Source organism: Eulemur rufifrons, chromosome 23 (assembly GCF_041146395.1).
Source record: "Eulemur rufifrons isolate Redbay chromosome 23, OSU_ERuf_1, whole genome shotgun sequence".
Lineage (NCBI taxonomy): Eukaryota > Metazoa > Chordata > Mammalia > Primates > Lemuridae > Eulemur > Eulemur rufifrons.
The window spans coordinates 16,390,652-16,417,986 of NC_091005.1; the positions used below are offsets into that span (position 1 = coordinate 16,390,652).

Below are 27,335 nucleotides of genomic sequence, written 5' to 3' on the forward strand. Positions count from 1 at the left end.
ATTTTTATTTTTTTAAGGCCAGTCAAGTGAAACAGTGAGAGTGGAGAAAATAATTTTTTGGGTTGATTTACATAGAAGTTTGTCATTAATGTGTGTTCCTGAGCTATCAATATGTGGGCTGAGGAATAGTTTCTCTTGATAAATAATTAACACATTTAAAAAAATTAAAATCCCTTGTATAATGACTACCTGTGTTTTCCTTTTCTACTTTACTAAAATGCAATCACACTAACAATGTGTTTTCACATAACATATTACGTGCACTTCAACATCAGTTTTAATGAATGTGCAGTATTCCCTGACATGGATATACCAGTTCCCTCAACCAATTAATCTCCTAGCCTTGGATTATTAACAGTGCTAAATGGAGTACCATTAAGAAAATCTTTGCATATATCCTTTACTATTTCTTTACAACAGATGTCTCAAGAATTACTTTTAAAGGCCTTTCAAACATATTCTCAAAGACTTTCTAAGCAATTTTGCCTGTGTACATCCTAATCAATAAAGTGTGAGAGAATCCATGTCCCTGAAATTCTCTCAATGGTGAGTATTTTTATTTTTTAATGTTCTTAAAGCATATTTTAAGTGGTGTTATTAGCAATCATCCATGGGCTTCCAAAATCTTGATAATTTTTTTGCATTGCACTACATGTGCAAAGTTTCCCTTATGAGTCTTTAGAGTACAGAGCTGTTCTAGTGGGGGATCAGGGACATAAGAAGCAAAAATGGCAACAGTTAAGTAACATGTCACATTCTCATTTTTAATGCTGTATGGAGCACAAACCATGAAGACTTCCCTTCTGATCATTAGATCATGATCAGACATAAAATTGTAAGTAACAGTGTGAGACAGACTGTCAATGACCCACAGAGACCCCAAGTCACAAATCAAGTAAAGCCTAAGAGTTACTCATATCTCCTTTTCCAGATGTGCCTGCCAAGAACTAAAAGGGAACACTGCAGCTAGACACACTCTCATCACCTACCTTTTCGCGAATTCCTGTTCACTAGTGTCCAAAGCTCTCAGGGTTCGGGCATAAAGGACAACGATGTCACTGTGCTTGGCTTTCTTGTTGCACTAAGGAGCCCAATAGGACACAGTTAGTATGGTGCTAGGATTTCTCCTGACTTAACACGTGGGTCATTACCTATGGTCCTTACCTGGGGACATTTTCGTGCTTGTCCTTTGAGCCACCTAGAAATGCAACTATACCCAAAGAGGTGCCCACAGCGTAATGCCGAGAGCCGGTGGTCCCCAGCATTGGTCCACTGTTCCAAACATATTGTGCAGGTTTCCCCTTCTTCTTCATTCATAGAAGGAGAAGGCGGAAGAGCACTGGGCTTCTGGGGAGACTGCTGGTGGATGGAAACCAGAATACATTCAAATGAAAAAAAATACAAATTAATCTTGAAGAGGATGTGCAACTCTTACACCAAATTAACAAAAGTGCACAAAAATAATACAAATCTAATTGAAAAGGCTGCAGAAAAACTGCAACACCTATGAATCACTTATTCTTTCTAGAATGCAATGTGGCAAAATGTAATACAAGCTATGAAAATACTATTACTCTGTGCTCCTATGAAATTCTTATCTTTTTCTTCATTCAAATGAAGAAAAAAAGCTATCTGTACAAAGATATAAAAAAACAAAACAAAACAAAGAAACCCTAGCAACTTCCAAAATAACCAAAAACAAGGAATAGTAGGTTCATTATACATTCAAACTTAGGTTCATTATCAAATCAGGTAGCTCTAAAATATTTAGCTCATATGAATCAGAGGGGAAAAAAACAAAGGAAAACAAAGAAAGGATATAAATAGCTTACAATGAATACAATGGTCAATAAACAGACTATTTCTCATGTATTAGACTGGTGTAAGTTGATGTCTGATGACACCAAGCAGTGTTGAGGGTGAAGGAGAAATGAACATGCTTACATACTGTTGCTGTAAGTATAAAATGGCACAAGGCCGGGCATGGTGGCTCACGCCTGTAATCCTAGCACTCTGGGAGGCCGAGGCGGGTGGATCGCTGGAGGTCAGGAGTTCGAGACCAGCCTGAGCAAGAGCGAGACCCCGTCTCTACTAAAAATAGAAAGAAATTATATGGACAACTAAAAATATATATAGAAAAAATGAGCCGGGCATGGTGGCACATGCCTGTAGTCCCAGCTACTCGGGAGGCTGAGGCAGAAGGATCGCTTGAGCCCAGGAGTTTGAGGTTGCTGTGAGCTAGGCTGATGCCACGGCACTCACTCTAGCCCGGGCAACAGAGCGAGACTCTGTCTCAAAAAAAAAAAAAAAAAAAAAAGTGGCACAAAATTGTAGACAGCAATTGGTGTTATCTATCAAAATTAAAACACTTATCTTTCCTTTGCCATAGCAATCTCTCCACTACAAATATACCCCATGGATATATAGCTGTGTGTTGCTTAACAACAGGGATACATTCTGAGAAATGCATCAGGTGATTTCACTGTTAGGTGAACATAAGAGTATACTTACACAAACCTAGATGGTACAGCCTACTACACATCTAGGCCACAAACCTGTACAACATGACACTACTGAATACTCTAGGCAACTGCAACACAATGGTAAGTATTTGTGTTATCTAAATATATGTAAACATATATTCATAAGGGTTAGGAAAAAATAAAAAAAAGTTAAGAAAAAAGTCAAAAACTTTTGAAAAATTAAGAAGGAAAATAAATAAATAAAAAATAAAAAATGTAAACATAGAAAAATACGGTATCATCATCTTATAGGACCACCATCATATATGTGGTACAATATCGACCAAAACATCATTATGTAGTTCATGATTGCAAGTCACAAATATTTGCTAAGAAAATTGTACAAGGGTGTTCACTGCAGCATGACTTGTATCAGGGAAAAAAAAAAAAAAAAAGGAAGGAAGGAACAACTATGGTATACATAACAAGGAAAAGAGTTAACCAAAAATGTATTCACATGATGGAACACTATATAGCTATTAATAAGAACAAGATTCACCTTTATATACTAAAATGAGAAACCTCTCCAAGATGTAATAAGCTGAGAAAAAAGAGCCAAATGCAGATAATACAATCCCTTTTATGTAAACTTATTGATTTGTGTAAATTTAAAAGAATATTTAAACACATATATATACATGTATATAAACATTTTTCCAGATAGAAGAAATAAAAACAGAGAGAGCATACAGAAACATGCAAAAAGTAAAAAAATGATGTTTTGAGATTGGCAGGATTCACAGCAGATTTAAGTAACTCTCATATAAAGGACCATAATGTATAGGTGTTATTTTTTAAAATAAAAATTGTTTATCAAATAATAATCATATTCTGCTTCATAGTCCATAAAGTACATTCACACCAACTTTTTCAATTGATACTTAACCTTACTGAGTGGGCAGCACAGGTTACCCTCCAAACCCCTCCCCCATTTTAAAAAATTTTTATTTTTTAAAAATATTTTTATATAAAATACGGAATGCTTCATGAATTTGTGTGTCATCCTTGCGCAGGGGCCATGCCAATCTTCTCTGTATCGTTCCAATTTTAGTGTATGTGCTGCTGAAGCAAGCACATCACTCCCCCATTTTTAAACTTACGAAAAAGCAGTCACACAAATAACGAGTCACTGGGACAGGATCCATACCTTTTAACCTGCAGCCTGTTCCACTTTTAAATAAAAACCTAAATCTTTTATTTAAAAGGATGTTCCTACTACCTGTTTGGGGAGGGTCTCGCCTCCACTGTCACATGTAACTTCTTGCTCTCTTGAAGTATCCCCTAGATGCTCTGCCAAGTTGTTTCCTGAAATGGTAGAATAGGTAATATACAAAAGACATAAGTCAGGTATGAGAAACTAGCAAGAGAGAGCCTGACTCACTACGACTTTCCATTTCTAATTGGTAGTGTACCTACAAATGGGATAATAATTTTCCCAACTAGCATCAGTGAATTTTTTTTTTCTAACTTTCTTTTCTTTCTTTCTTTCTCTTTTTAGACAGAATCTTGCTCTGACACCCTGGCTAGAGTGACATGGTGTCAGCCCAGCTCACAGCAACCTCAAACTCCTGGAATCAAGCAATCCTCTGTGTCAGCCCTCTGAACAGCTGGGACTATAGGCACATGCCACCACACCTGGCTAATTTTTTCTATATTTAGTAGAGACGGAGTCTCGCTCTTGCTCAGGCTGATCTCAAACTCCTGAGCTCAAGCAATCCTCCCACCTTGGCCTCCCACAGTGCTTGGATTACAGGCGTGAGCCAACCTCGACTGACCTTAACTTTCTTTGGATATTCTCAAACATACACAAAAGTAGACAAAAAGGTATAGTTAACCCACAAGTACACATAACCCAATTTAAAAAATAATCAATATTTTGCCAATCTTGCTCCACCTAAGCCTCCACTGCATTATTTTCTTTTGGTTGGAATACTTAACAAATCCTACAATGTCATTACACTTGTAAAAACTTTTACAACACTGATAAGGATTCTTTTTTTTACATAAACACTGTATCATTATACCTAGTAAATTAACAATAATCCTCTCATACTATCTAATACTTATTCATCCAGTTCATATTCAAAATTTCCCAATAGTTTTAAAGCTGCTCTTTACAGATTTATTCCAATCAGAATACAAAAAAAAAGCTCTCAGCTGGGCGTGGTGGCTCACGCCTGTAATCCTAGCATTCTAGGAGGCCGAGGTGGAAGAATTGCTTGACCTCAGGAGTTAGGGACCAGCCTGAGCAAGAGCGAGACCCCGTCTCTACTAAAAATAGAAAGAAATTAACCAAACAACTAAAAATAGAAAAAATTAAGCGGGCATGGTGGTGTGTGCCTGTAGCCCCAGCTACCTAGGAGGCTGAGGCAGGAGGATCGCTCGAGCCCAAGAGTTTGAGGTTGCTGTGAGCTAGGCTGATGCCATAGCACTCTAACCCAGGCAAGAGAGTGAGACTCTGTCTCAAAAAAAAGAAAAAAAAGAAAAAAAAAAAAGAAAAAGAAAAAAGAAGGTCTCCACAATGACCTTGACTATTATGTCTCTGAAGTCTTTTTCGTTTTAATACAATTCTCCCTCACCTATTTTTTTTCAATCCTTGTCACTGAAATATTGGGGAAATTTGGTCATTTGTCTTATGAAATGTCCTATATGTTCTGGATTTGGCTGATTGCTTCTTGATGATATTGTTTAACTTTTATGTACAGCAAATTTAGAGTTGTGCAACCACCACCATAATCCAATTTAAAATATTTCTATCAGCCAAAAAAAGATCCCTTATGCTCATTTAGAGTCACTTCCTGTTTGTACCCGTAGCCCTAGGCAACCACTAATCTTGTTTCTATAGACTTGCCTTTCCTAGACATTTTATACAAGTGGAATCATGAAATATTTATGTTGGTTTACTGTTATACAAAACATTTGAAAATTTTTGTGTAATGTTCTTTTATTGCTTCTAGATTTCAAAGTACTCCCTACTCCTGGGTTTTATATCTCATGTATTGTAACACTAGAATGGTTTCATTTTTTACATTAGATCTCCAACCTACTTGTAGTGTTTCCTGGTTTACGGCATGAGGAATGAAATCCAATTTTATCATTTTCTAGTTAGCTATCCAGTTTTAACAATAGTACTAATTTAAATGTCTTTATCATCCCCAATGATTTGAGAAATTTCCTTTATAATGTACTAGATTTCCATATACTTTTAGGTCTTTTTCTAGGTGTTCCATTTGTAGAATGTCTTACATTTTAGATTCAAATGATTACATTTCTGAAGTATTATTTAGCTTGTTCCTCTACCCCCTGTCCTATAATCTGTGCAAACTAGTTATTAGAGCTAAAGCCTTGAGTAGATTCAGGGTTTCTTTGTTTTATTTTGCGTTTTTTTTTTCCCCTGATGTTAACAGTACTTCCTAGGTGCTAAGAGTATTTCTGATTGCAGTAGATTAAGAGGCAGAGAAGGTCTAGTGTTCCTACTTTTGCAAAATGCTGATTTTTCTGTTTTAAAAACTTCCTTCATCAACTATTTGGTTATCCTGAATACAGCTTATACAAGAAGGCAAGACAAATGCTTGATCCTTTATTTTTTGGTTTTCAGAGTAATGAGTTGGGGGTTCTAACAACTTATGATAAGCATTAAATGAAGTTTCTAAAAATTACCTAAGTATGTATTTACAGATTTTCATAGATTTAATATATTTCAGCCCATAATCCAAAAATTATACACTTATTCTTTCTGATGCCATTTAGTCTTCTAGGAGCCCTTTCAAGGTGGTTCCTGCACCTACTGACACAATTCTATGATACCTAGACAGCTTCCTTGCTTTGCAGCACAATAAAATTCGCTACACTTATCTTGTATATTTCCCATCCCAGACCCAGAAAGTCCTTTCTTCAAGAAGTCCAGGTTTCTTTTAGTGGGAAAATGAAAGACCATATTCTGCAGTATTAGTAGGTTTTTAATTACATAGGACACCTACCTTAGGGGTCTCTGCCTACCTACTTCTAAATAACGCTCCGCTTGCACAATATATAACCTTATATTAGGACTCGAAAGTGGCAGCCTACACAGGGCACTGAATTTATAAAACTTTTCTTTTCTTTTTTTTTTTTTTTTTGAGACAGAGTCTCACTCTGTTGTCTAGGCTAGAGTGCCGTGGCATCAGCCTAGCTCATACCAACCTCAAACTCTTGGGCTCAAGCGATCCTCCTGCCTCAGCCTCCCGAGTAGCTGGGACTACAAGCGTGCACCACCATGCCCAGCTCATTTTTCTATATATATTTTTAGCTGTCCATATGATTTCTTTCTATTTTTAGTAGAGACAGGGTCTCGCTCTTGCTCAGCCTGATCTCAAACTCCTGAGCTCAAGCGATCCTCCCGCCTTGGCCTCCCAGAGTGCCAGGATTACAGGCGTGAACCACCGCGCCCGGCCTAAAACTTTTCTTTTAAATAAATAATCTACGTCTCTCAGATGTCTAAGAAAATGAAAGGGAATATAAAATGCCATTACAAAGTGACTGACTCACTGGGTTACGAATCACATTAAATTGTGAGTCAGATCAAATTCTCTCTATATAATTATGGCCAGTGAAAGCTCTGTACTATAAAGCAGGAATCTGTAACATTTGGGGGAGAAAAAGGAAAGTATCAAAGCACAAATCTAGAGTTTCTAGTTTTTTGAAGTCTAAGCTTTGTGGACATTAGCCTTGTGAATCCAAACCTGGATAAAATACTGACCTTCTACATTGACAGCTCCAGGCTCCTCTGTTTGCATAACTGCCTCTCCATCCTCTGCAGACCTGCCACTGTCAGAATCAGAACTACTAGACACCTCCAAGTCTTCGGGCATGGAATTACTAGTCTCTGAATCATAAGAAGTAGCTGGCATGTGAAGCTGGGTCCTGCTCACCTGAAAGTAAGCAGCCAGTGGTGCTCTCAACCTATGCATGAAGAAAGACAAAAGAATCACAGTACAATGAACCATCAATATAAGAAAATCCACAGTGATCTGAGTAAATCCTATCATTTCAACCCATATCCAGGCCATTAAATGCTGCCTTTGAAAGTTGAACAAGAATAACAGATTAAGGCCGGGCGAGGTGGCTCACACCTGTAATCTTAGCACTCTGGGAGGCCTAGGCGGGTGGATCTGCCCGAGGTCAGTTCAAGACCAGCCTGAGCAAGACCGAGACACCATCTCTACTAAAAATAGAAAGAAATGATATGGACAGCTAAAAATATATATAGAAAAATTAGCTGGGCATGGTGGTGCACGCCTGTAGTCCCAGCTACTTGGGAGGCTGAGGCAGGAGGATTGCTTGAGCCCAGGAGTTTGAGGTTGCTGTGAGCTAGGTGACGCCATGGCACTCTAGCCAGGGCAACAGAGTGAGACTCTGTCTCAAAAAAAAAAAAAAAAAAAAAAAAAAAAAAAAAAAGAATAACAGATTAAGCAGGGGCTGGCCTCCTGGACATTATCTTTTACCACTCAATCATCACTACACTAGCCTACAGTGGGGAGCATGATCCTTCTGCTAAGTTAATTCTCTTTTACTGGCCTTTGGCCATGTGTGAATATATATATATTTTTTTAACTTCACCCTTGTTCAGCAGTAATGGCCATGTGTCAATATTTTTAAAGGACATGACTCAGCAATTTGCCTGCTGGTATGAGAGAACTGAAAAGGGAGGGTGGGCAAGAAGACAAAGGGCCTTATTGCTCAAATATGGCCTCACGGGATTCTGCTACTGCAGCTACCCAGACCAATGTCTTCTGGAATATTGTATGAGGTTTGGCTTCATCATTTCTTCACCTCTTATTTTAAGCAGGATTTTCCTTTCAATATTTAATGTTGTTTTCAGATAAAAATATAGTATGCTATCAAGAGCTGGGACCAAACTTAACACTCCAAATTCATTCTAGCTGGCTGAGTTTTAACTATGACCCCTACTATACCTCACTTTCCCTCATTCCCGGGATAAAAAACCATACCCTACTTATTGTAAGGCTGGTGGCAGGTACCCCTCTCCTCCCTAATGGAAAAAGAAAAAGCCCACGAGACCTGCCAAGAACAATGCCTGCTAGGCCCAGCTGAGTTAAAAGAATAACCACACCTGATGGTTACCGTCACAGTTCCTGGAGTCCACCTATACCACCAGCCCCACCTATTTCTCCATACCTGCCCTAAAACTGCAACGGAAAATTCCTTGCTCTCCTCGCCATAAATTTTTCCGCCAAGGAAACTCCCACCCCCAGCCCTAAGAAACATATATAAACCTACTCAAAACTTCTGGTGGTGCGACTTCTCAGGTCTCTCTCTCTCTCGCTCTCCTGGGACCTGGAAACCTTGCCCGGGCCCCTCTCTCTTGGGACTCGTTACCCTCACCCAGGAGCGCTCAAATAAAACCTCTTTACATATCCCTTTCAATTCTGCTCGTCTTTCTTTCTCTGGCACTGGCCAATCCAAAAAACCTTACACTTATGTTATAGCATTAATGAAATTCTTGGCTGGTCTGAATCAGTGGTGTTTGCAACTAATTCATCACAACCAGTTATAGATTCCTTTGTTCCTTCTCCACTCCCACTGCTTCACTTGACTAGCCTTAAAAATTAAAAAAAAAAAAAAAAAAAAAAAAAAAAAAAAAAAAAGTAAAGAAATTCTACATTAAAAACCAAAAGGGGTAATCCTAGCACTCTAGGAGGCCGAGGCGGGCGGATTGTTTGAGCTCAGGAGTTCGAGACCTGCCTGAGCGAGAGCGAGAACCTGTCTCTACTAAAAATAGAAAGAAATCATATGGACGGCTAAAAATATATACAGAAAAATTAGCCGGGCATGGTGGCGCATGCCTGTAGTCCCAGCTACTCGGGAGGCTGAGGCAGAAGGATTGCTTGAGCCCAGGAGTTTGAGGTTGCTGTGAGCTAGGCTGACTCCACAGCACTCTAGCCTGGGCAACAGAGCGAGACTCTGTCTCAAAAAAAACAAAAACAAAAACAAAAACACAAAACCCCCAAAAGGGTATTACAAACTTCAAAACACATTACATAGCTATTAATAATTACTACGTATTATTGATAGATGACCTACTTTAAGTTTTAATAACTGTAGTTATGATATTAAGATATAGATTACTACCCAAAAACATTGTTGGAGACTGCTCACACAGAAAAATTTTGATTTCTAATAGTTTGGCTTTAACTTATTGGCAAATGAGAGCTTTGTATTTTAAAAAAAGGATGACTGAATAACAAAATAAACATTAACTGGCATCCAATTCAATAGATAGAACAGTCACCCTTACAAAAAAAGAAATGTGAATGAACTTGTCAAGGAAAAGTATAATCTCAAGACTCTCCAAACTCATTATGCCAAAAGGAGAACTAAGCCTGGGAATTGAGTCATTCAGCACTGACATCCTTTTTCCAAAGGAATAGCTATGATTTCACAACCCTGTGTTGTAACTTCATGCACAAGCGAGATTCCCAACTCTCCAGATGGCTGTCCTCACAGATTGCTTACAGGGAAATTCCTAGTCAGTCCCTAAACGTTTCAGGATATATAGCCCCCTATAAAAAGAAGCTCATGCCAATTATAGCCTTAGGACTGCAACCTAAATAAATTCTTAATTCACACGGACAATGTCAACTACAAGCTCATCTCCACACATGCAGAACAAGGACAAAATAAGATCACTCCTCTGCCTACCCAGAGGCAGCCACATAATTATCTTTTTCCTCTACTCCCTTTTTTAAAGTTCACCTTATCTTATGTAAAATGTAGATTTACTGAGCAGTAAATTAGAACCTCACAAAAATGTAACCATTTGCCTCACTGTCTACCTCCCTTCTCCTTATGTTTTCTGTATGCCCTATCTCCCTAAATACTGAGTTCCCAAATCCCTCTTCAGAAAGCAGGTCACAGATGCTTCTGTGGTTTGTACTTTTCCCAGGTGCATCCTCAAACTTTGGTTTAATAAACCTCAACTGATTATGACTCTTCTCTCACTCACCTGTTATTTAAATTATCAAACTGAAATGAGAAATAGCAATCAGGTTGTTTTTCTTTTTTGAAATTCAGACATAATTCACATACCTTAAAATTCACAATTTAAAAGTAAGTGGTTTTTAGCATAATCACTATCTGTTTCCAAAACATTTTTTTTTCCCTTTTTTTTTAACAGACAGGCTGTCACTCTGTCACTTAGGCTGGATTGCAACGGCATGATCATAGCTCAGTGCAGGCCCCAACTCCTAGGCTCAAACAATCTTCCTGCCTCAGCCTCCCGAAGTAGGTGGGACTACAGGCATGCGCCACCATACCCAGCTAATTTTTTCTATATAAATTTTTAGTTGTGCAGCTAATTTCTTTCTATTTTTAGTAGAGACGGGGTCTCACTCTTGCTCAGGTTGGTCTCGAACTCCCAAGCTCAAATGATCCACCCGCCTCGGCCTCCCAGAGTGCTAGGATTACAGGCGTGAGCCACCGTGCTCGGCCTCTTGTCATTTTTTTACCACATATTTTAAAATTACATTCTTAGTGGTTGTTCTTGGGATTACAATTAACAACTTAATTTATAACAATCTAGTTCAGATTAATCCAATTTATTTCAATAGTACACAGATAAAACTCATTTTATTGTACTTTGTAGATATCGCATTCTATGCAGACTAAAGGTTTGTTAGCAGCCCTATGCCTAGCAAGTCTATCAGCACCATTTTCCCAACAGCATGGGCTCACTTTGTGTCTCTGTGACACATTTTGGTGATCCTTGCAATATTTCAAATATTTTCATTATTGTTAGATCTGTTATTGTGATCTATGATCAGTGATTTTTGATATTACTACTGTAATTGTTTGGGGACACTACGAACCATGCCAATATAAGCCAGCAAACTGAATCAATAAATGTGTGTGTCGACTGCTCCACCAACTGGCCAATGCCCCATCTCTCTCCCTTCTCCTCCGGCCTCTCTATTCTGAGACAAAACAATATTGAAATTTGGTCAATTAATAACTTCACAATGGCCTGTAAGTGTTCAAGTGAAAAGAAAAGTCACATGTCTGTCACTTTAAATCAAAAGCTAGAAATGATTAACGGTAGTGAGAAAGGCCAAAAGCTAGGCAGCCTCTTACACCAAATAGCCAAGTTGTAAATGCAAGAGAAAAGTTCTTAAAGGAAATTAAAAGTGCTATCCCAGTGAAAACATTAATGATAAAGTGAAACAGCCTTATTGCTGATATGAAGAGAGTTTTAGTGGTCCAGACAGACGATCAAACCAGCCACAACATACCCTTAAGCCAAAGCCTAACCCAGAGCAAGGGCCCAACTCTCTTCAATTCTATGAAGGGTGAGCAGTGAGAAAGCTGCAGAATAAATGCTGGAAGCTAGCAGAGGTTGGCTCATGAGGTTTAAGGAAAGATGCCACCTCCACAACATAAAAACACAAAGTGCTTACGTAGAAGCTGCAGTAAGTTAGCCAGAAAATCTAGCTAAAATAATTGATGAAGGTGGCTACACTAAATAGATTTTCAATGTAGATAAAAAATTCTTCTATTAGAAGATGCCATCCAGGACTTTCATAGCTAAAGAGAAGTCAATGCCTGGCTTTAAGGCTTCAAAGGACAGGCTGACTCTCTTGTTAGGGGTTAATGCAGCTGGTGACTGTGAGTAGAAGCCAGTGCTCATTTATCATTCTGAAACTCCTAGGGCCCTTGAGAATTATGCTAAATATATTCTGCTTGTGTTCTGTAAGTGCAAGCACAAAGTCTGAATGTCAGTACATCTGTTTACAGCATTGTTTACTGAATATTTTAAGCCCACTGTTGAGACTTATTGCTCAGGAAAAAGATTCCTTTCAAAATATTACTGCTCAGTGACAATACACCTGGTCACCGAAAAGCTGTGATGAAGACTTAGGAGATTAATGTTATTTCCATGCCTGTTAACACAACATCTATTCTGCAGCCCAGTGTCAAGGGGTAATTTCAACTTTCAAGTCTTGCTAATAGCTGCCATAGACAGTCATTGTTCTGATGGATCTGGACAAAGTAAATGAAAAACCTTCTGAAAAGGATTCATTTTTTTTTTTTTTTTTTTTAAGACAAAGTCTACCTCTGTCTCCCCACGTAGAGTGCAATGGTGTCATCATAGCTCACTGCAACCTCAAACCCTGGGTTCAAGTGATCCTCCTGCCTCAGGCTCCCAAGTAGCTCAGATGGCTAATTTTTCTATTTTTAGTAAAGAAGGGGGTCTCACTCTTGCTCAGGCTGGTCTCAAACTCCTGAACTCAAGTGATCCTGCAGCCTCAGACTCCCAGGGTGCAAGGATTACAGATGTGAGCCACCGTGCCTGGCCGGATCCATCATTCTTGAGGCCGTTAAGAACATTTGTGATTCATGGGAGGAGGCCAAAATGTCCACATCAACAGGAATTTGGAAATTGATTGCAACCCTCGTGGATGACTGAGAGATTCAAGACTTCAGTGGAGGAAATAATTGCAGTTGTAGTGGAAATAGCAAGAGAACAAGACTTAGGAGTAGAGCCTGCAGATGTGACTGAATTGATCTCATTTCACAACTTTATCTTTTACACATTTTGGTTAGTCTATAGTTTGCCCCATTAATCATCCACCATCTCCAGCAGGCCCCAGGGCAAAGAATTTAGGTTTTTCCCACTAGGCAAGCTCTCAGTTAGGACAGCCTTGCAAGCGGGGTCTTCCAGAGAACCATTAAATAGGTCAGATAAAGAGAATTCTCTGGGAATGAGGCTTTGAAAGAGTTCTAATCCCATTCTGCTCCATCTGGTGCCTTCCAGGCTGCTAGTTTCCACTGTGATTGCAGGCAGTTGCCTTTCAGGGCTACCACGGAGCTGTTGAAGGGGACAGGAAAAGGGAATACCAGAGCTCACTGAAATTCAGCTTTCTTTAATAATCACTCCGTGGATTGCTATAAGCATTTGGTTAATTTCCAGAGTTCTGATAAAGTTGAATTTTGACAATTTTTGCCAGTTGTTTCACTGCTTTTTATAGAGAGAATTTTCTGTACTCTGCCATTTTTGCTATCATCACCGAGGTTTTCTTTTCTTTTTTTTTTTTTTTGAGACAGAGTGTCGCTTTGTTGTCCTGGCTAGAGTGAGTGCCGTGGCATCAGCCTAGCTCACAGCAACCTCAAACTCCTGGGCTTAAGCGATCCTACTGCCTCAGCCTCCCGAGTAGCTGGGACTACAGGCATGCGCCACCATGCCCAGCTAATTTTTTCTATATATATTTTAGTTGGCCAGATAATTTCTTTCTATTTTTAGTAGAGACGGGGTCTCGCTCTTGCTCAGGCTGGTCTTGAACTCCTGACCTTGAGCGATCCACCTGCCTCGGCCTCCCAGAGTGCTAGGATTACAGGCGTGAGCCACCGCGCCCGGCCTGAGGTTTTCTTTTTAAAGGCACTAAGCAAGTTTACTGACTTAGTTTTGGAGATTCAGAGTGAACAGCAGCTATAGCTACCACAAGAATAAAAACAGCATTTGACAAGGACATTTAATCAAATAAAGTACATATTAAAGATAGGCTAATAGGCTAAAGTTAGGCTGTTGACGTTTGTATCAACAGCATTCTGCATAGAAATCAGTCAAAAAGTGATAGACTATCTCTATCTCTAGGGATATTATAGAAAAAAAGTGATTGACTATTTTTTTTTAAAAAAATTACTCTTTAATATTGCTTTTACATAGCGAAATAAGCATTTCTGAGGTCAGGTGGGAGCAAAGGACAGGGGAACTATGAAGACCAACACAAGGCAGTGTTGGGCTTCTTTTTGGGAGCACAGCTTTAGACCCCAAGAAATCTTCCTCCTTCCCTGAACTTATCACCTCTGAATTAAATAATACATTTTGCCTCTTTCTTGCCCTCTGTAGTCCCAGACTCCATAAGCTACATGACAATAAGTACCCTCCTCCATGTCCTTCACCGATATATCTCCAGGGCAAGTTCATTCTCTCCCATAGTGGAATGCTATACACATTTGATGAGTGAGTGATGACCCCGGCAGCCAGAATGAGGTAGCCTCAACAAACAGCAAAGAGGTCTGTGAGAAGCCTGCTGGCAAGGTCAGCTCACTATTTACCTTTCTCCAGCTTTGGCTTCTTGGCAGAGTCTGAGGCAAAAGCTGCTCACCTTGGCCCAGGCTCTCAACACCTGGCCCAGGAATAGTCTGTCAGGTGAATAAATGCCAAACACCATATTGAGAAATTCACCTCAAGAAATTCAGAAGTTACTAGTGATCAGTCCTAGGAAAGCTCACACTTTTGTGTGAATTTAGTGTGGAATTTGCTTACAACACAGTATTAGGGAAAAAAGTTTTAATACCACATTTATCTGGCTCCAGAATCCATGTTCTTTCCACTAAACTGCACAGTCCCTGGCCTTTAAGGTTTATTCCCTTTGTAGAGACAGACATATGGCTGCCAAACAGCCTGACTGACATCTTGCAACATCTAAATTCTATAACTCACTCCCTGAGCAGAGACTCTATATACATCAAGCAACTTTCTGACTAGAGTTTGGCTTTTGGGTATATCATGCTGACCATGACAACAAGAGAATTTGGTCTCTGTAATGGTTATTCTCTCTGTGAACTGGCATCTGGTTTACAAGTGTCACCCTCACTCTGAGTTTATTAACACAAGTCAGTGCAACAGACTAAAAGCAATCAACTCTGGGTCCTCCCAACAAGAGCATGAACAAGTAAGGCTGAGGACTACTGCAAGAGGCCTATGGGCACTTAGCTAGTTCCTGGGGACACCACACTCATGACTCTCAGCCATGGAAAGGTAGCCTACTTTCTCACTTCAACGGGGTCCCCAAATTGCACTATAAGGTGTCTTCATCTCTGACACAAATGTATGGAATCTTACCCTGCCTTCATGATCTAACACCTTAGAACTACAGAGTAATGTGCATTTGCACCTCTTGTCAACCCAGAAGTAGGCATCTGTCATCTTTGATAGGCACTGCAGAGACTGGAACCACAGTAACAGTAGGCCCTGATACAATAATCAGTAGGATTCATGAAAAAGAATGCTGAATCCAGAATTAGGAGAGTACAATTCCAATTCCAGAGTTATCACAATCCAATCACAAATTATCCTATCGGCGTCCTCATTTGTAAAACATAGGGAAAAGATGACCCAGCTACTGCTTTTTAATATCATCTTAGTATTTTCATAGTGTTAGAAAACAAATGGATCTATTAAAACTTCTTCCATCTGCCTGGGTAGAAAATAAGTCAGATCCAGGTTCTAATACCAGCTTTAACTTCTCTGTGCAGTAGCCATGAGAACCCGCACAAAGCCCTCTCTCAGGGTCCAAGTTTCCTTCACATATAAAATACAGAGTTGAATTAAATCTCTAAACATTATAGAAACAGAAAGCCAAATGTGAAATGAGGTATTTTAAATAAACCAGGAAGAAGTTAAAAAACAGATAGGTCATAGATAATTGCTATTCTTCATAAATAACTCTGTGAAGACTTGACATCTAAGTCCTTTAAGAGGCAAGTTCAAACCAAAGACTGTGAAAGAAAATTATTTTCAACTCTACAACACATTCTCAGGTGGAGGGCTGGAAGGTTTCCTAACTACTTAGCTAAGATGTAAATTAATTTATATTTCACTTTTCATAAGACTTCTCTAAATCCAGCCTACCTATTTAATTGTGCCTCTAAGTGGAGTGCCAGTGAACAACGAATCTTGGGTGAGTGGAGTGGACTTGCAAGAAATATTTATTGGAGGACAAGACATAAATGATTTGAAAAAGAACCAACCTTGGCTGCGTGCCATGGCTCATGCCTATAATCCCAGCATTTTGGGAGGCCAATGTGGGAGGATCACTTGAGGCCAGGAGTTTTTGAGACTAGCCTGGGCAACATAGCAACACCCTGTCTCTAAAAAAAAATAAAATAAAAAAAAATTTTGTCGAGTATGGTGACACATGCCTATTGTCCCAGCTACTTGGGAGGCTGACATAGGCGGATCACTTGAGTCTAGGAGTTGGAGGCTGCAGCAAGCTATGATCATGCCATTGCACTCCAGCCTGGGTGACAGAATGAGACATCGTCCCTTAAAAAAAGAAAAAGAAACAAAGAGAGAGAAAAGCCAACCTCTAGAGAAACTGTTGCCAACAAACTACCACCTAGTTTTCAAAACACATCAGTATAACTCATCCCCTCAATTTATAAAGTAAGGCAAGCACTTTTATTTCCATCTGATTTATGAGGAAATGAGGATTCAGCAAAGTTATCTGACTTGCCAAAAGTCACGCTGCCAGTCCCTGGCAGCACTCAGACCAGAGCCTGAGTTTCATCATTCCAAGTATGGCACTAATCACATGACTTATACATGTATTTACCTGGCACTGACTGTCCTCTGAGACCCTCCAACTCTTGTCCTCAGTGAGGCAGACTCCCTCCTCCTCCTCCTCGGTCTCACTGGCCCCACATTTTGGCCTGAACGTTGAGGTCTCAGGAATTCCAGCATGCCATGAATTGTCTGCAGCCCACTGATGAAGCTGTTCATTGAGTCCACTGTACGTGCTTGGATGGTGTGGGTAGCACCAGATCCCTGCCTTTGCTCCTCTGAAGCTCCTGGATTGATGTTCTCCACACGCTCTTCATCTAAGAGCACCTCTTCCTCTGTCAGGTCAATGAACACCTGTGGAGCAGGCTGGAGCAGGGGTGGTCCCCCTTGGCTGCTGACCACTTCAGCAGGGACAGGCTGGAGCAGAGGCAGGACCCCCTGGCTGCTGGCCACTTCAGCAGGAACAGGCTGGAGCAGAGGCAGGACCCCCTGGCTACTGGCCACTTCAGCTGGAGCTGGTTGTTCTGCAGCATGATGGTCCAGCTGCACCTGAAGCTCATATTCCATTGTTTCATGAGCCATCACTGGAGAAACAGTATTTGTAAAAAGTTATTAGTGAAATAGATGCTATATAGCTGATACGAGCATATATATACAGTCTTTCTGAATTTCTGTTTGAGATCCTTCTTAGCCAAAATGAGAACCTCAAAGAGAAGATTTTAGTTAAGTCAGAAGTGTTTGGTAATTGACTTTTTTCTCCATAACAACCACTTATAAGCAGTTTTTTAGTTTGTCCTTTGAAAACATTAAGTCCTATGATCATAGTAATATCTTCCAAAATAGAAAGATCTACAAAACAAGCAGATTGAACTATTAAGTTTCAAAGTAATCTCTCAGACAACTTGCAGTTCTTTGTCTCAGCCTGAATATGGACATTTACCAAAATTGAATATCTATAATGCTGTATCTAATTTTAGCAGGCAATATTCATCTTTATCAGCATCAAAAGTTACAAAAGATAAGCAGAAAAAGGACATTTTTTACACTTGCAAAATTAACTCAGTTACTAACTCAAAATATTACAGAAATTTAATCTCTCCAAATCTCAAAAAAAGCTCAACAAATTTTTACCCTGTCCCTTTCGTTATTTTTGTTTCCTCATCTCCAAATCCCATTATGTTAGTCCATCCAACAAATATTTAACAAGCACCTAGATGTCCCTTTCATTTTGTGTTTCCCATCTTTAACTCCATTACTTCAGTTTGAAAACCACCACCTAGTTTCCAAAGCACATCAGTGTAACTTAGCCCCTCACTATTTTTTGAAGTAAGGTAAGCACTTTTATTTCCATCTGACTTATGAGGAAATGGGAGTTCAACACCTGTTAAGCACCTGTTATGCAGTCAGACACCTCAGAGGCAAAGACAGACAAGACATTGTATAGGATTTACATTGCAGCAAGTGGGATAAGTCAATAAACAAATGAGAAAATTATAGATTGTGACATATGGTTTTGTGGGGGAAAGGGTACCACTTAAGACACAATTTTTTTTTGAGGGGAGGCCTCTCTGAGAGTGAAAATTGAGCTGAGGCGAGGAGTAAAAGGAGCTGGCCATATGAAAAGCCAAGAAGTCTCAGAAGGAAATCAACGCATAGGTCCCTAGCAAGCATGGTTTGGTTGATGGGCAGGATACTCTCATTAAAGGTCTCGTTAGTCTTGGTAAGGAGTTTTTTCTGTGTTAGGAATGGACTGCAGGGGAGCAAGAGTGCAAGCTAGGCACAGTTCGCAGGCTATCACAGGAGTCCAGACTAGTGGTCAAGAGCAGTAGCAGTGGAAATGGAAGGAGCAGATGGCTTTAAGAATCCTCAGAATAGTCATGATTCTCAAAATCACAGTAGCAGACTAAACCACCTAAGAAGAGACAGAATGACAGAAGTGGGCCAAAGACTAAAACCAGAGACACCAACATTAAAAGGACAACAGTTACAGTAAGAAAAGCCAGTAAACAAAGACTATGACGTAGAAGGAAACGGGGGAGTGTGGTGTCTTGGAAGAAGAATGTTTCAAGAAAGGAATGGTTAAGAGTGTCAAGTGCTACTGATGGAAAGAATGGCCACCAGAGCTAGCAACGAGAGGATTAAAGATGACCTAAAAAAGAGCAATTTCCCTGAAGTGGTGGGGTCAGAGGCCAGATTGGAGGGGGCTGAATAAAGGGAGGGAGTTCCAGTAACATGGTAAATGAAGCACATTTATCTTTTTCTCTCCAGTCATTCCTGAAAGCCCATCGATGACGACGACAACAACAACAAAAGTCTAAAAAAGGATAAATACACAAGGACAAGCAAATGCAAACAGAATATGAGTATGAGAAACACAAACCAGTTTTTTAAGACCACAAAGGGGACTGGTAGCTACTTAGTAAAGCTGAAAATATAAAACTCAAGTGCCTGCAAAGAGTGCGGTGGCTCACACCTATAATCTTAGCACTCTGGGAGGCCAAGGTGAGAGGATGGTTTGAGCTCAGGAGTTCGAGACCAGCCTGAGCAAGAGAGAGAACCCATTTCAACTAAAAATAGAAAAATTAGCCGGGCGTGGTGGCACATACCTGTAGTCCCACCTACACGAGAGGCTGAGGCAAAAAGATCACTTGAGCCCAGGAGTTCGTGGTTGCACTGAGCTATAATGACACCACTACACTCTACCCAGGACAACAGAGTGAGATTTTGTCTCAAAAAAAAAAAAAAAAAAAAAAAAAGTGGGGGGGAAGTGTGCTATTGAGAAGCAAGCTGTCCTCATTTGTATAACGGTTGTAATAAGAGAAGATAAAAAATGTAATGAATAAAAGAGTACCACGTCTTGGTTTTAGTAATCATGCTGGCAGAGTACACACAGGAAGAAAAGTAACTGCACTGGATTGTAAAGACTGGGGTGGACTTCTTTCTTAATATCCAGTGTCCTGTCGTAAGATTTGGTGCTATACATTTTAAGACAGACCTAACAGAATGGATTTCTAACAAATGAAAGCTGAAAACTAAATGACTGTTAACATATACAGAAAAAAAGTAAAAAATTACAAATAAATAAGTTAGGGAAAAAAAAGAGAGAAGCAAGCTGATTTCCACTATCAGGAGTGTAGAAACCAGGTACCACAAAAGGCAATATTGAAAGATGGAGGTGAGAAGAAGAGGGTTGGTTAAAGCCTATGAAGTAGTTAGCCTGTCTCCTACTCAAACAAGTATCAGCCAGCTAAAACAAAAAAACAAACAAAACTTTCTTCCTCCTGTGCTGGAGAGAACTGGAGGTTTGAACCAGACAGTGCTAGGACCAGGATGGAGAGTGGCATAGTAGTGAAAATAAGTGATTAAGTGAAAGTCTACAAACTGAAGAATGTAAGACACTCCCAACCCTTCTCCCCAGCTTCTTTCCCCTGCACAAATTCAGGATACAATATTCTGGTTTATATATACTTCCCATTCTCTGGGGGGGAAAAAAAAAACAGTCCAAGAAATAAAGATCTTTACAGACTGATAGCTGTGCACTCCTCTAAAGAAAATGGATGGGTCTCTGTACATATACCTAACAGTAAAAGCCTACCAGTTAGTAAGGCTCAGCTGCTCATACACGGCTTCCAATCAACTTTCTAGAGGTGTCCCCTTAAAAATGAACAAACAGCCCAGGCGTGGTGGCTCAGGCCTGAAATCCTAGCACTTTGGGAAGCCAAGGCAGGAGGATTACTTCACTTTAGCCCAGGAGTTTAACGTTGCAGTGAGCTATGAAATCACTGCACTCTAGTGCAGGCAACAGAGCAAGACCCTGTCTCAAAACAAAAACAGAAACAAACAGCCAAGCATCAGCTGACATTTGAGGAAAATGCCCAACGTGACAGAAAGAGAAAAGGAGACAAATAGGAAAAACTTGGAGGGAAGAAAGGAAGACAATGCAAGAAACAGAAAAAAGAAAAGAAAAGAAAAGAAAATCCCCACACTAACAAACGAAACTAGTTAAAATTCTCAGATTTTACCAATACTATATCCATAAAACAAAAACAGAATGGCCAGGGGGAAAAAATGATGAATCAGAAAGCAAGAGCTCTTCGAAATAAAAAATGTGACAGCCAATATAAGATTTTTTTTTGAGCCAGGGTCTGGGTCTGTTGACAGTCTAGAGTACAGTGGCATCATAATAGCACACTGCCACCTCAAACTCCTGGGCTCCAGTGATCCCTCCGCCTTCGCCTCCTGAGTAGCTGGGACTATAGGCATGCACCACCATGCCTGGCTAATTTTTTCTATTTTTTGTAGAGAGGGAGTCTCACTATGTTGCTCAGGCTGGCCTCTAACTCCTGGCCTCAAGCAACGCTCCCTTCTGCTTCAGTCTCCCAAAATGCTAGAATTACAGGCCTGAGCCACCCACCGCACCCAGCCAAAATAAAAGATTTAACAGAAAGATCGGAAAATAAGGCCAGGCTCGGTGGCTCATGCCTGTAATCCTAGCACTCTGGGAGGCCGAGGCGGGTGTATCTTTTTTGATTTCAGGAGTTCGAAACCAGCCTGCGCAAGAGAGAGACCCCGTCTCTACTAAAAAATAGGAAGAAATTAGCTGGACAACTAAAAATATATAGGAAAAAATTAGCTGGGCATGGTGGCGCATGCCTGTAGTCCCAGCTACTTGGGAGGCTGAGGCAGAAGGATTGCTTGATCCCCGGAGTTTGAGGTTGCTGTGAGCTAGGCTGATGTCACCGCACTCTAGCCAGGGTGACAGAGCAGGACTCTGACTCAAAAAAAAAAAAAAAAAAAAAAAAGGAAGATTGGAAGACAAAGTCAAGGAACTCTTCAAAAAGTAGAATAAAAGGACAGCCAAATAAAATTAGAAGATCAAACAAGTAGATCTGATTAACTAAAATACTAGAAAAAGAGAACTCAAAAAAATGGAGGGAAAGTAAAGCAAAACCTCTGGTCGAGATGTGACCGTAAACTCTCCTCCAACTAAGAACTCTAACAGTAAATTCTCTTCAAAAATCATATTGAATAGAAAAAAGCAGGTTGTAGACAAATTCACTATGATTCTATTTTTAGAACACTTAAAAACATGCAAAACCAGGCTGGGCGCAGTGGCTCACGCCTGTAATCCTAGCACTCAGGGAGGCCGAGGCGGGTGGATCCTTTGAGTTCAGGAGTTCAAGACCAGCCTTGAGCAAGATCGAGACCCCGTCTCTACTAAAAAATAGAAAGAAATTAGCTGGACAACTAAAAATATATAGAAAAAATTAGCTGGGCATGGTGGCGCATGCCTGTAGTCCCAACTACTTGGGAGGCTGAGGCAGGAGGATTGCTTGAGCCCAGGAGTTTGAGGTTGCTGTGAGCTAGGCTGATGCCATGGCACTCTAGCCAGGGTGACAGAGCAAGACTCTGCCTCAAAAAAACAAAAACAAACAAAAAAAAGCATGCAAAACCATGCTACTATCTGACTGGACTTACACAGTAGCATAAAACACGCCTGGGCATGATCAACACCAAATTCAGGAGACAGGGCAGGGATACGCATGGGCTTCAACTGTATAATTTTTTTCTTCTTAAAAAGATTGAAAACAATTATATCAAAGGTCAAGATTTTAGACTTGAGTAGTGGGTAGGTAGCCAAGTCTTCCTTTAATATCCTCTGTACTTTTCAGCATGATTAAATACTAAAAAAACGAAACTTCCTCCCATCCTATGCCTAGAGAGCAACTGGTTCTAACTAGAGCAGGAAAGGAGAGAGCAGAATCTAAACCCGATTCATCATTGTATCCTTAGCATAAAGTTCATAACGGGCGCTAAATATCTACTGAATGTACCCTCTACACATTTCAAAAACAACAAACTAAAAATATACCAGGTGCTATATACCATATATACTATATATTTCATTAAGACATCTGTAGGATTTGAGCTCTACAGAAGAACCTACCAATTATAACGTATTATCCAAGAAAGGAAGTACACTAGTAAGCCTAATAAATTCTTAACCATGCCTCTAAAACAATGTTAAAGCTTTTCATGTTTCTAGGGTACAAAGACAGCCTCCCAAGAATTATGTCTTGGAATAACATAAGGTGGAAGCTACTTCTAGATGTACCCCAGAGACATTAAGTAAATCAGCCTTCCTGAAAACAAAGAGCATGAATGGACCACAAAGAGCAAAATCTAGGGAGCCACTACTCAAATGCGGCTATTTAAATTTAAATTAGATAAAATTAAAAATTAAGTTCCTCAGTCGCACCCGTTATATTTCAAGTGCACAAAACCCACACGCTGCAGGTGTGATACCATACTGGACAGGAGAAATACAGAACATTTTCGTCGTTGCAGAAAGTTAGGAAACGGCACTGGAGCGAGGGTTCCAGCAGCGTGGGCTAACCCAAGGTGCCTATAGCAAAAGACCGTGGGCTGGTCGTCCTACGCTACACAAACGCCATTTTCTATGAGCGCCATGAGTGTCCATTTTCTATGAGTGCCATGAGTGTCGGCAGCCAAAAAAATGTTAACCTTCCATTTGTCATCTTACTAAGTTTTGTTACTCAGGTTTCAATCAATGTCCACAACAGGCGGGGACGACACCTCCCTCCTCCCCCTAATTAACAGGATGAGAGAGGGTAGTGGTGAGTCAGGCAGACCATGGTTCAAATCCCTGGCTCCGTCATTTACTACCTGGGGGGACCTTAGAAGCGTTCCCTAAACTTTTTTTTTTTTTGGAGACAGTCTCACTCTGTCGCCCTGGATAGCGTGCCGTGGCATCAGCCTATCTCCTAGCAACCTGAAACTCCTGGGCTCAAGCGATTCTCCTGCCTCAGCCTCCCAAGTAGCTGGGACTACAAGCGTGCGCCACCACGCCTAGCTCAATTTTTTTTTTCTTGTATTTTTAGTTACCCAGCTTATTTTTATATTCTTAATAAAGACGGGCTCTCGCTCTTGCTCAGGCTGGACTCCAACTCCTGAGCTCAAGCAAATCCTCCCTCCTCAACCTCCCAGAGTGCTAGGATTACAGGCGTGCACCACCGCGCCCGGGCCAGTTCCCTAAATTCTCTGTTCAATTTATTCGCCGGTAAAACAAGGATAATAAAAGCATTTGCATCACAAGAGTTGCTGGGATAAAAATTAAGTTCTTCCGTTAACTTGAAAGGGGTGCAAGTAACCGGCAATCAATGGTGAAAAAAATTATTCGCAGATGAGGAGTTTGAAGCTAGGCTCTCGGGAGGTGGGGGCGGGGCAGGCCGGGAGACCTCCGACTCCGGCCCGTGGCCCGTGCAGGCTTGGCTACGGCAAACTCGGTCCCTTACATAATCGCCCGGAGTTCCTGTCTTCCCTACTCCCCACCCCCAACAATTCCGAAAGAACGGGGTTCGGGGCCACTCAGTCCAGATCGTTGGGGCCGCCCAGAGGGCCCGAACCTCGTTATACAGCCGGGTTCCAAGCCCACCTGCAGCCCACCTTGTGCGGCGTCCCTGGGTTCCGTACCCAGGGATCAAGTCCGGGGAACTTATCCCACAACTAGAAGCCAAAAGCCCGGGGAGAACCATGCGCTCACCTCACCTAAAGCCAGCGGGAAGCGGCCGGGCTGGCCTGCCGCCGAAGCTTCGGTAGTTACCTCAGCACAGCTCGGAACGCCTGGACGCCAACTGCCGCTTCCTGAGGCACTCGAGCTCGCCGCCAGAGCCACGGACCAGGCCTGCTCCTATTGGACAGCAGCCCCAGCGGGCAGCCAATATCCTCTCTTCTTCTTCCATGGGTCCCCCGTCACTGAAACAGCGATGCTCTCATTGGCTGATCGTACGAAACGGCTGGGCGGGACTACATGCAAGGACGCCTCGTACCATTGGTAGATATCAATGCCCATCACCTTGCTCCCAGCCCCCCAGGAGCAGAGCGGAAGAAGATTTTTAGCGCTCTTTATTTGAACTTTCGGGCGGGAAAAAGTTGTGAGGTTTCTTGTACCATTCCAGAATAGAGATGAAAATATCAAAACTGTGGTTCCTGCTGCTTCTCCCTTATGCTTTAGTGAAGGAGCTGTATTATCCAAAGGCCAGCAATTAATCGAATAATTTGAAAATACTGCCCCCAGAATTTCTGGAAAGAGATGTGAGACAATCTCGTTCATATATACCTCATGGGGTTGAAGAGCTCATGGAAAAGAATTTGCCTATACGATCTCTTCAATCTCAAACCACTGCCTTAAATAGCTTTCTACTAAACAATCGTTACATGACTTAACAGCAAGCATTTTTCAAGCATCTCGCTGAAAGACGGAATCTCACTTTTAGGAGGAAGATCTAAAAATAAACTCGATGTGCACAGACTGCACTCTGCCGAAATTTTATTAACTCAGCTGTCAATTTTCTGTGAAACTGAGATCAGAGGAGAGCATAAATAATTGAAAGTCGGAGAAAGCTGTGACTACAGAGAATGGTCAGAATATGCTTTGAAGATAAAGAGGGACATGGGCCAAGGAATGTGGACAGCTTCTAAAATCTGGGAATGGCAAGGCAAAGGATTCTCTATAAGGCTTCTAGGAAGGGATGCAGTCCTGTTAATGTGAAGATGTTACCCCAATGAGCCCTGTGTTAGACTTCTAACTGTAAGATAATAAGCTCGTGTTTTTTTAAGCCATTAAAAATAATAATAATCGAATCGCTGTGGTGATGTCACGCTCTCCCGCGGCCTTTAGCCGCATGCCAGGTGAGGGACGGGACGTTCCCGGCGAATGGGGCCGCTCTTCCCGTTCTGCCCGCGGGCTCTGTTAGGGACGCCAGGGTGCCGAATCCGGCCCGACCTCGCTCCCCGGCCCTCGGCTTCCTGGCGTCGGTGGGGGTCGCTGGTCCTCTTGACGCAGCGGGCAGCCCTCGCTGGCCCCCTGTGGTTGTTGCCTTGCGGGCACCCATCCCCGCGGCGGGGGCGGGGAGGGACCCTTCCGCCGCCCCGTCGCGTGCCCCCCTCGGTGCGGGGGTGTTGGGTCTGCGTAGCCCTTTTGGGGTGCCCCTGGAGCGCACCGGGCTCCCCAGGACGCCCAAAGCCGAGCAGTGGTGGGCGTCCCGGTTCCCGGCGCCCCCCTCCGGTCGCCGCTGCAGAGTCTGCTGCGTGTGTCCCCACGGAGTCGTCGGGGGTGGAGGCATTAAGCACAGGCGCCCTCCCGCGCCGCTTGGGCTGGGTGTTGCCTCGTGTCCCCACGGCGTGCGTGGCGGACTGAACGGCGAGCGCACGCCTTGTGCTCCCCTCTACAGGAGGTGTCCCACCGCACCGTCGTGTGGGCGATCGTGGCATACGGTGCGGGTCGGCCCTGGGGGCCTCCACCGTGTTCTGACTCTGTGAGCCCCTTCCGTACGCTAACTGAAGCGAGGCGGTTGGACACGGGGCCCTGACCACGAACGCTCAGGGCTGCCGCGCGCGCCTTCCCTATACCGCAGACCCCGTACTCCTCCTCCCCCCCGCCGCCCGCGTGCCTGAGCGCTTCCGCCGGGCCCCGTCGGGACGACTAGCGTGAGGGAGCGACCCACCTTCGGTGGGGAAGTCTCTTCTCTAGCGATCCTGGAGGCGTGGCCCGCCGCCTCTCTGCGTGTCGTCAGCCGCCCTTGCGGCTGCCAGCTGTGCCTGGGCAAAGTCACTTCAGCGGGAGGGAGCCGAGTGCCGCTCGTCGCCTCCCGTGGCCCGCGCCTTCCGGCTCTGGGCCGGCGTCCCTGCCGCGAGGGCTTTCGCGTGTGCGTTGCGTGCGCGCCCGCGGGTCTTTTTTTTTTTTTTTTTTTTAAAGAAAAAAATAATCCCCTCATAGATAACCCAAATGTTGACTTTCCTATATTTTTCTCCTCCAAACCTGTCACCAAAGCCAGTATTAACACTTGTATTTTTCCTGACATTTACGGAAGCTGCCCCTGAGCTATAGAAGAGAAAGGAATTTTCTTCCTTCCGTTCCTTCCTTCCTTTCTTTTCCTTCTTTCTTTCCTCTTCCTTCCTTCCTTTCCTTTCTCTTTTTCCTTTTCTCTTTTTTTTCTTTTTTTAGAGACAAGGCCTCGCTTCTTGCTCTGTTGCCCAGGCGGGACGGCAGTGGCGCCATCACAGCTCACGCCCCACTAATTTTTAAATTTTTTGTGGAGACAGGGTCTCCCTATGTTGTCCAGGCTAGTCTCAAACTCCTGCCCTCAAATGATCTTCCCGCCTAGGTATTTTCTTCTATAAGCAAATGGATATATTAATATCATTGAATAGAATGAAAAAAGTTTTGAGTGATTCCCGTTATTACATAAGTATTGCATATTTAATTCCGGAAAATTAGACACTACAGAGAAGCAAAAAAGAAAAATTGTCTCTAGCCAGAGAAGTCACTAAGTTTGTGTAAAATCTTCATCTGTTTAGGTATAGATGAGATGGTGTTTAAACTTATATACATCTTGAATTGCTTTCCATGCTAATGAATACACAGGTACAGCATCATCAAATACTGAGTA

At 42.0% G+C, this 27,335-nt stretch overlaps 1 protein-coding gene and 2 non-coding genes across 4 annotated transcripts in view; 1 reads left to right on the top strand and 2 right to left on the bottom strand.

The window, feature by feature from the left end:
* Positions 1–24,497, bottom strand: part of RFWD3 (ring finger and WD repeat domain 3) — a 41,043-nt gene extending 16,546 nt beyond the window's left edge. The window contains exons 1-6 of one of the 2 annotated variants that reach the window (XM_069456719.1): positions 24,433–24,497; positions 16,916–17,447; positions 7,261–7,463; positions 3,742–3,827; positions 1,165–1,359; positions 990–1,081 (exon numbers count right to left, since the gene is read on the bottom strand). In XM_069456719.1, the coding sequence (XP_069312820.1) occupies positions 990–1,081; positions 1,165–1,359; positions 3,742–3,827; positions 7,261–7,463; positions 16,916–17,445 (1,106 nt within the window). In that variant the 5' untranslated portion in view covers positions 17,446–17,447; positions 24,433–24,497. Of the gene's footprint in view, positions 1–989; positions 1,082–1,164; positions 1,360–3,741; positions 3,828–7,260; positions 7,464–16,915; positions 17,448–24,427 lie in introns of both variants that reach the window. The other variant, XM_069456718.1, reaches the window with a different exon arrangement.
* LOC138374089 (U6 spliceosomal RNA) lies at positions 3,491–3,597 on the bottom strand. Its single transcript, XR_011231359.1, has one exon. It is a non-coding gene; the product is annotated as a U6 spliceosomal RNA (small nuclear RNA).
* Positions 19,677–19,846, top strand: LOC138374052 (small nucleolar RNA SNORA81). The gene has a single exon (XR_011231329.1). It is a non-coding gene; the product is annotated as a small nucleolar RNA SNORA81 (small nucleolar RNA).
* Positions 24,498–27,335: the final 2,838 nt, after the last annotated feature.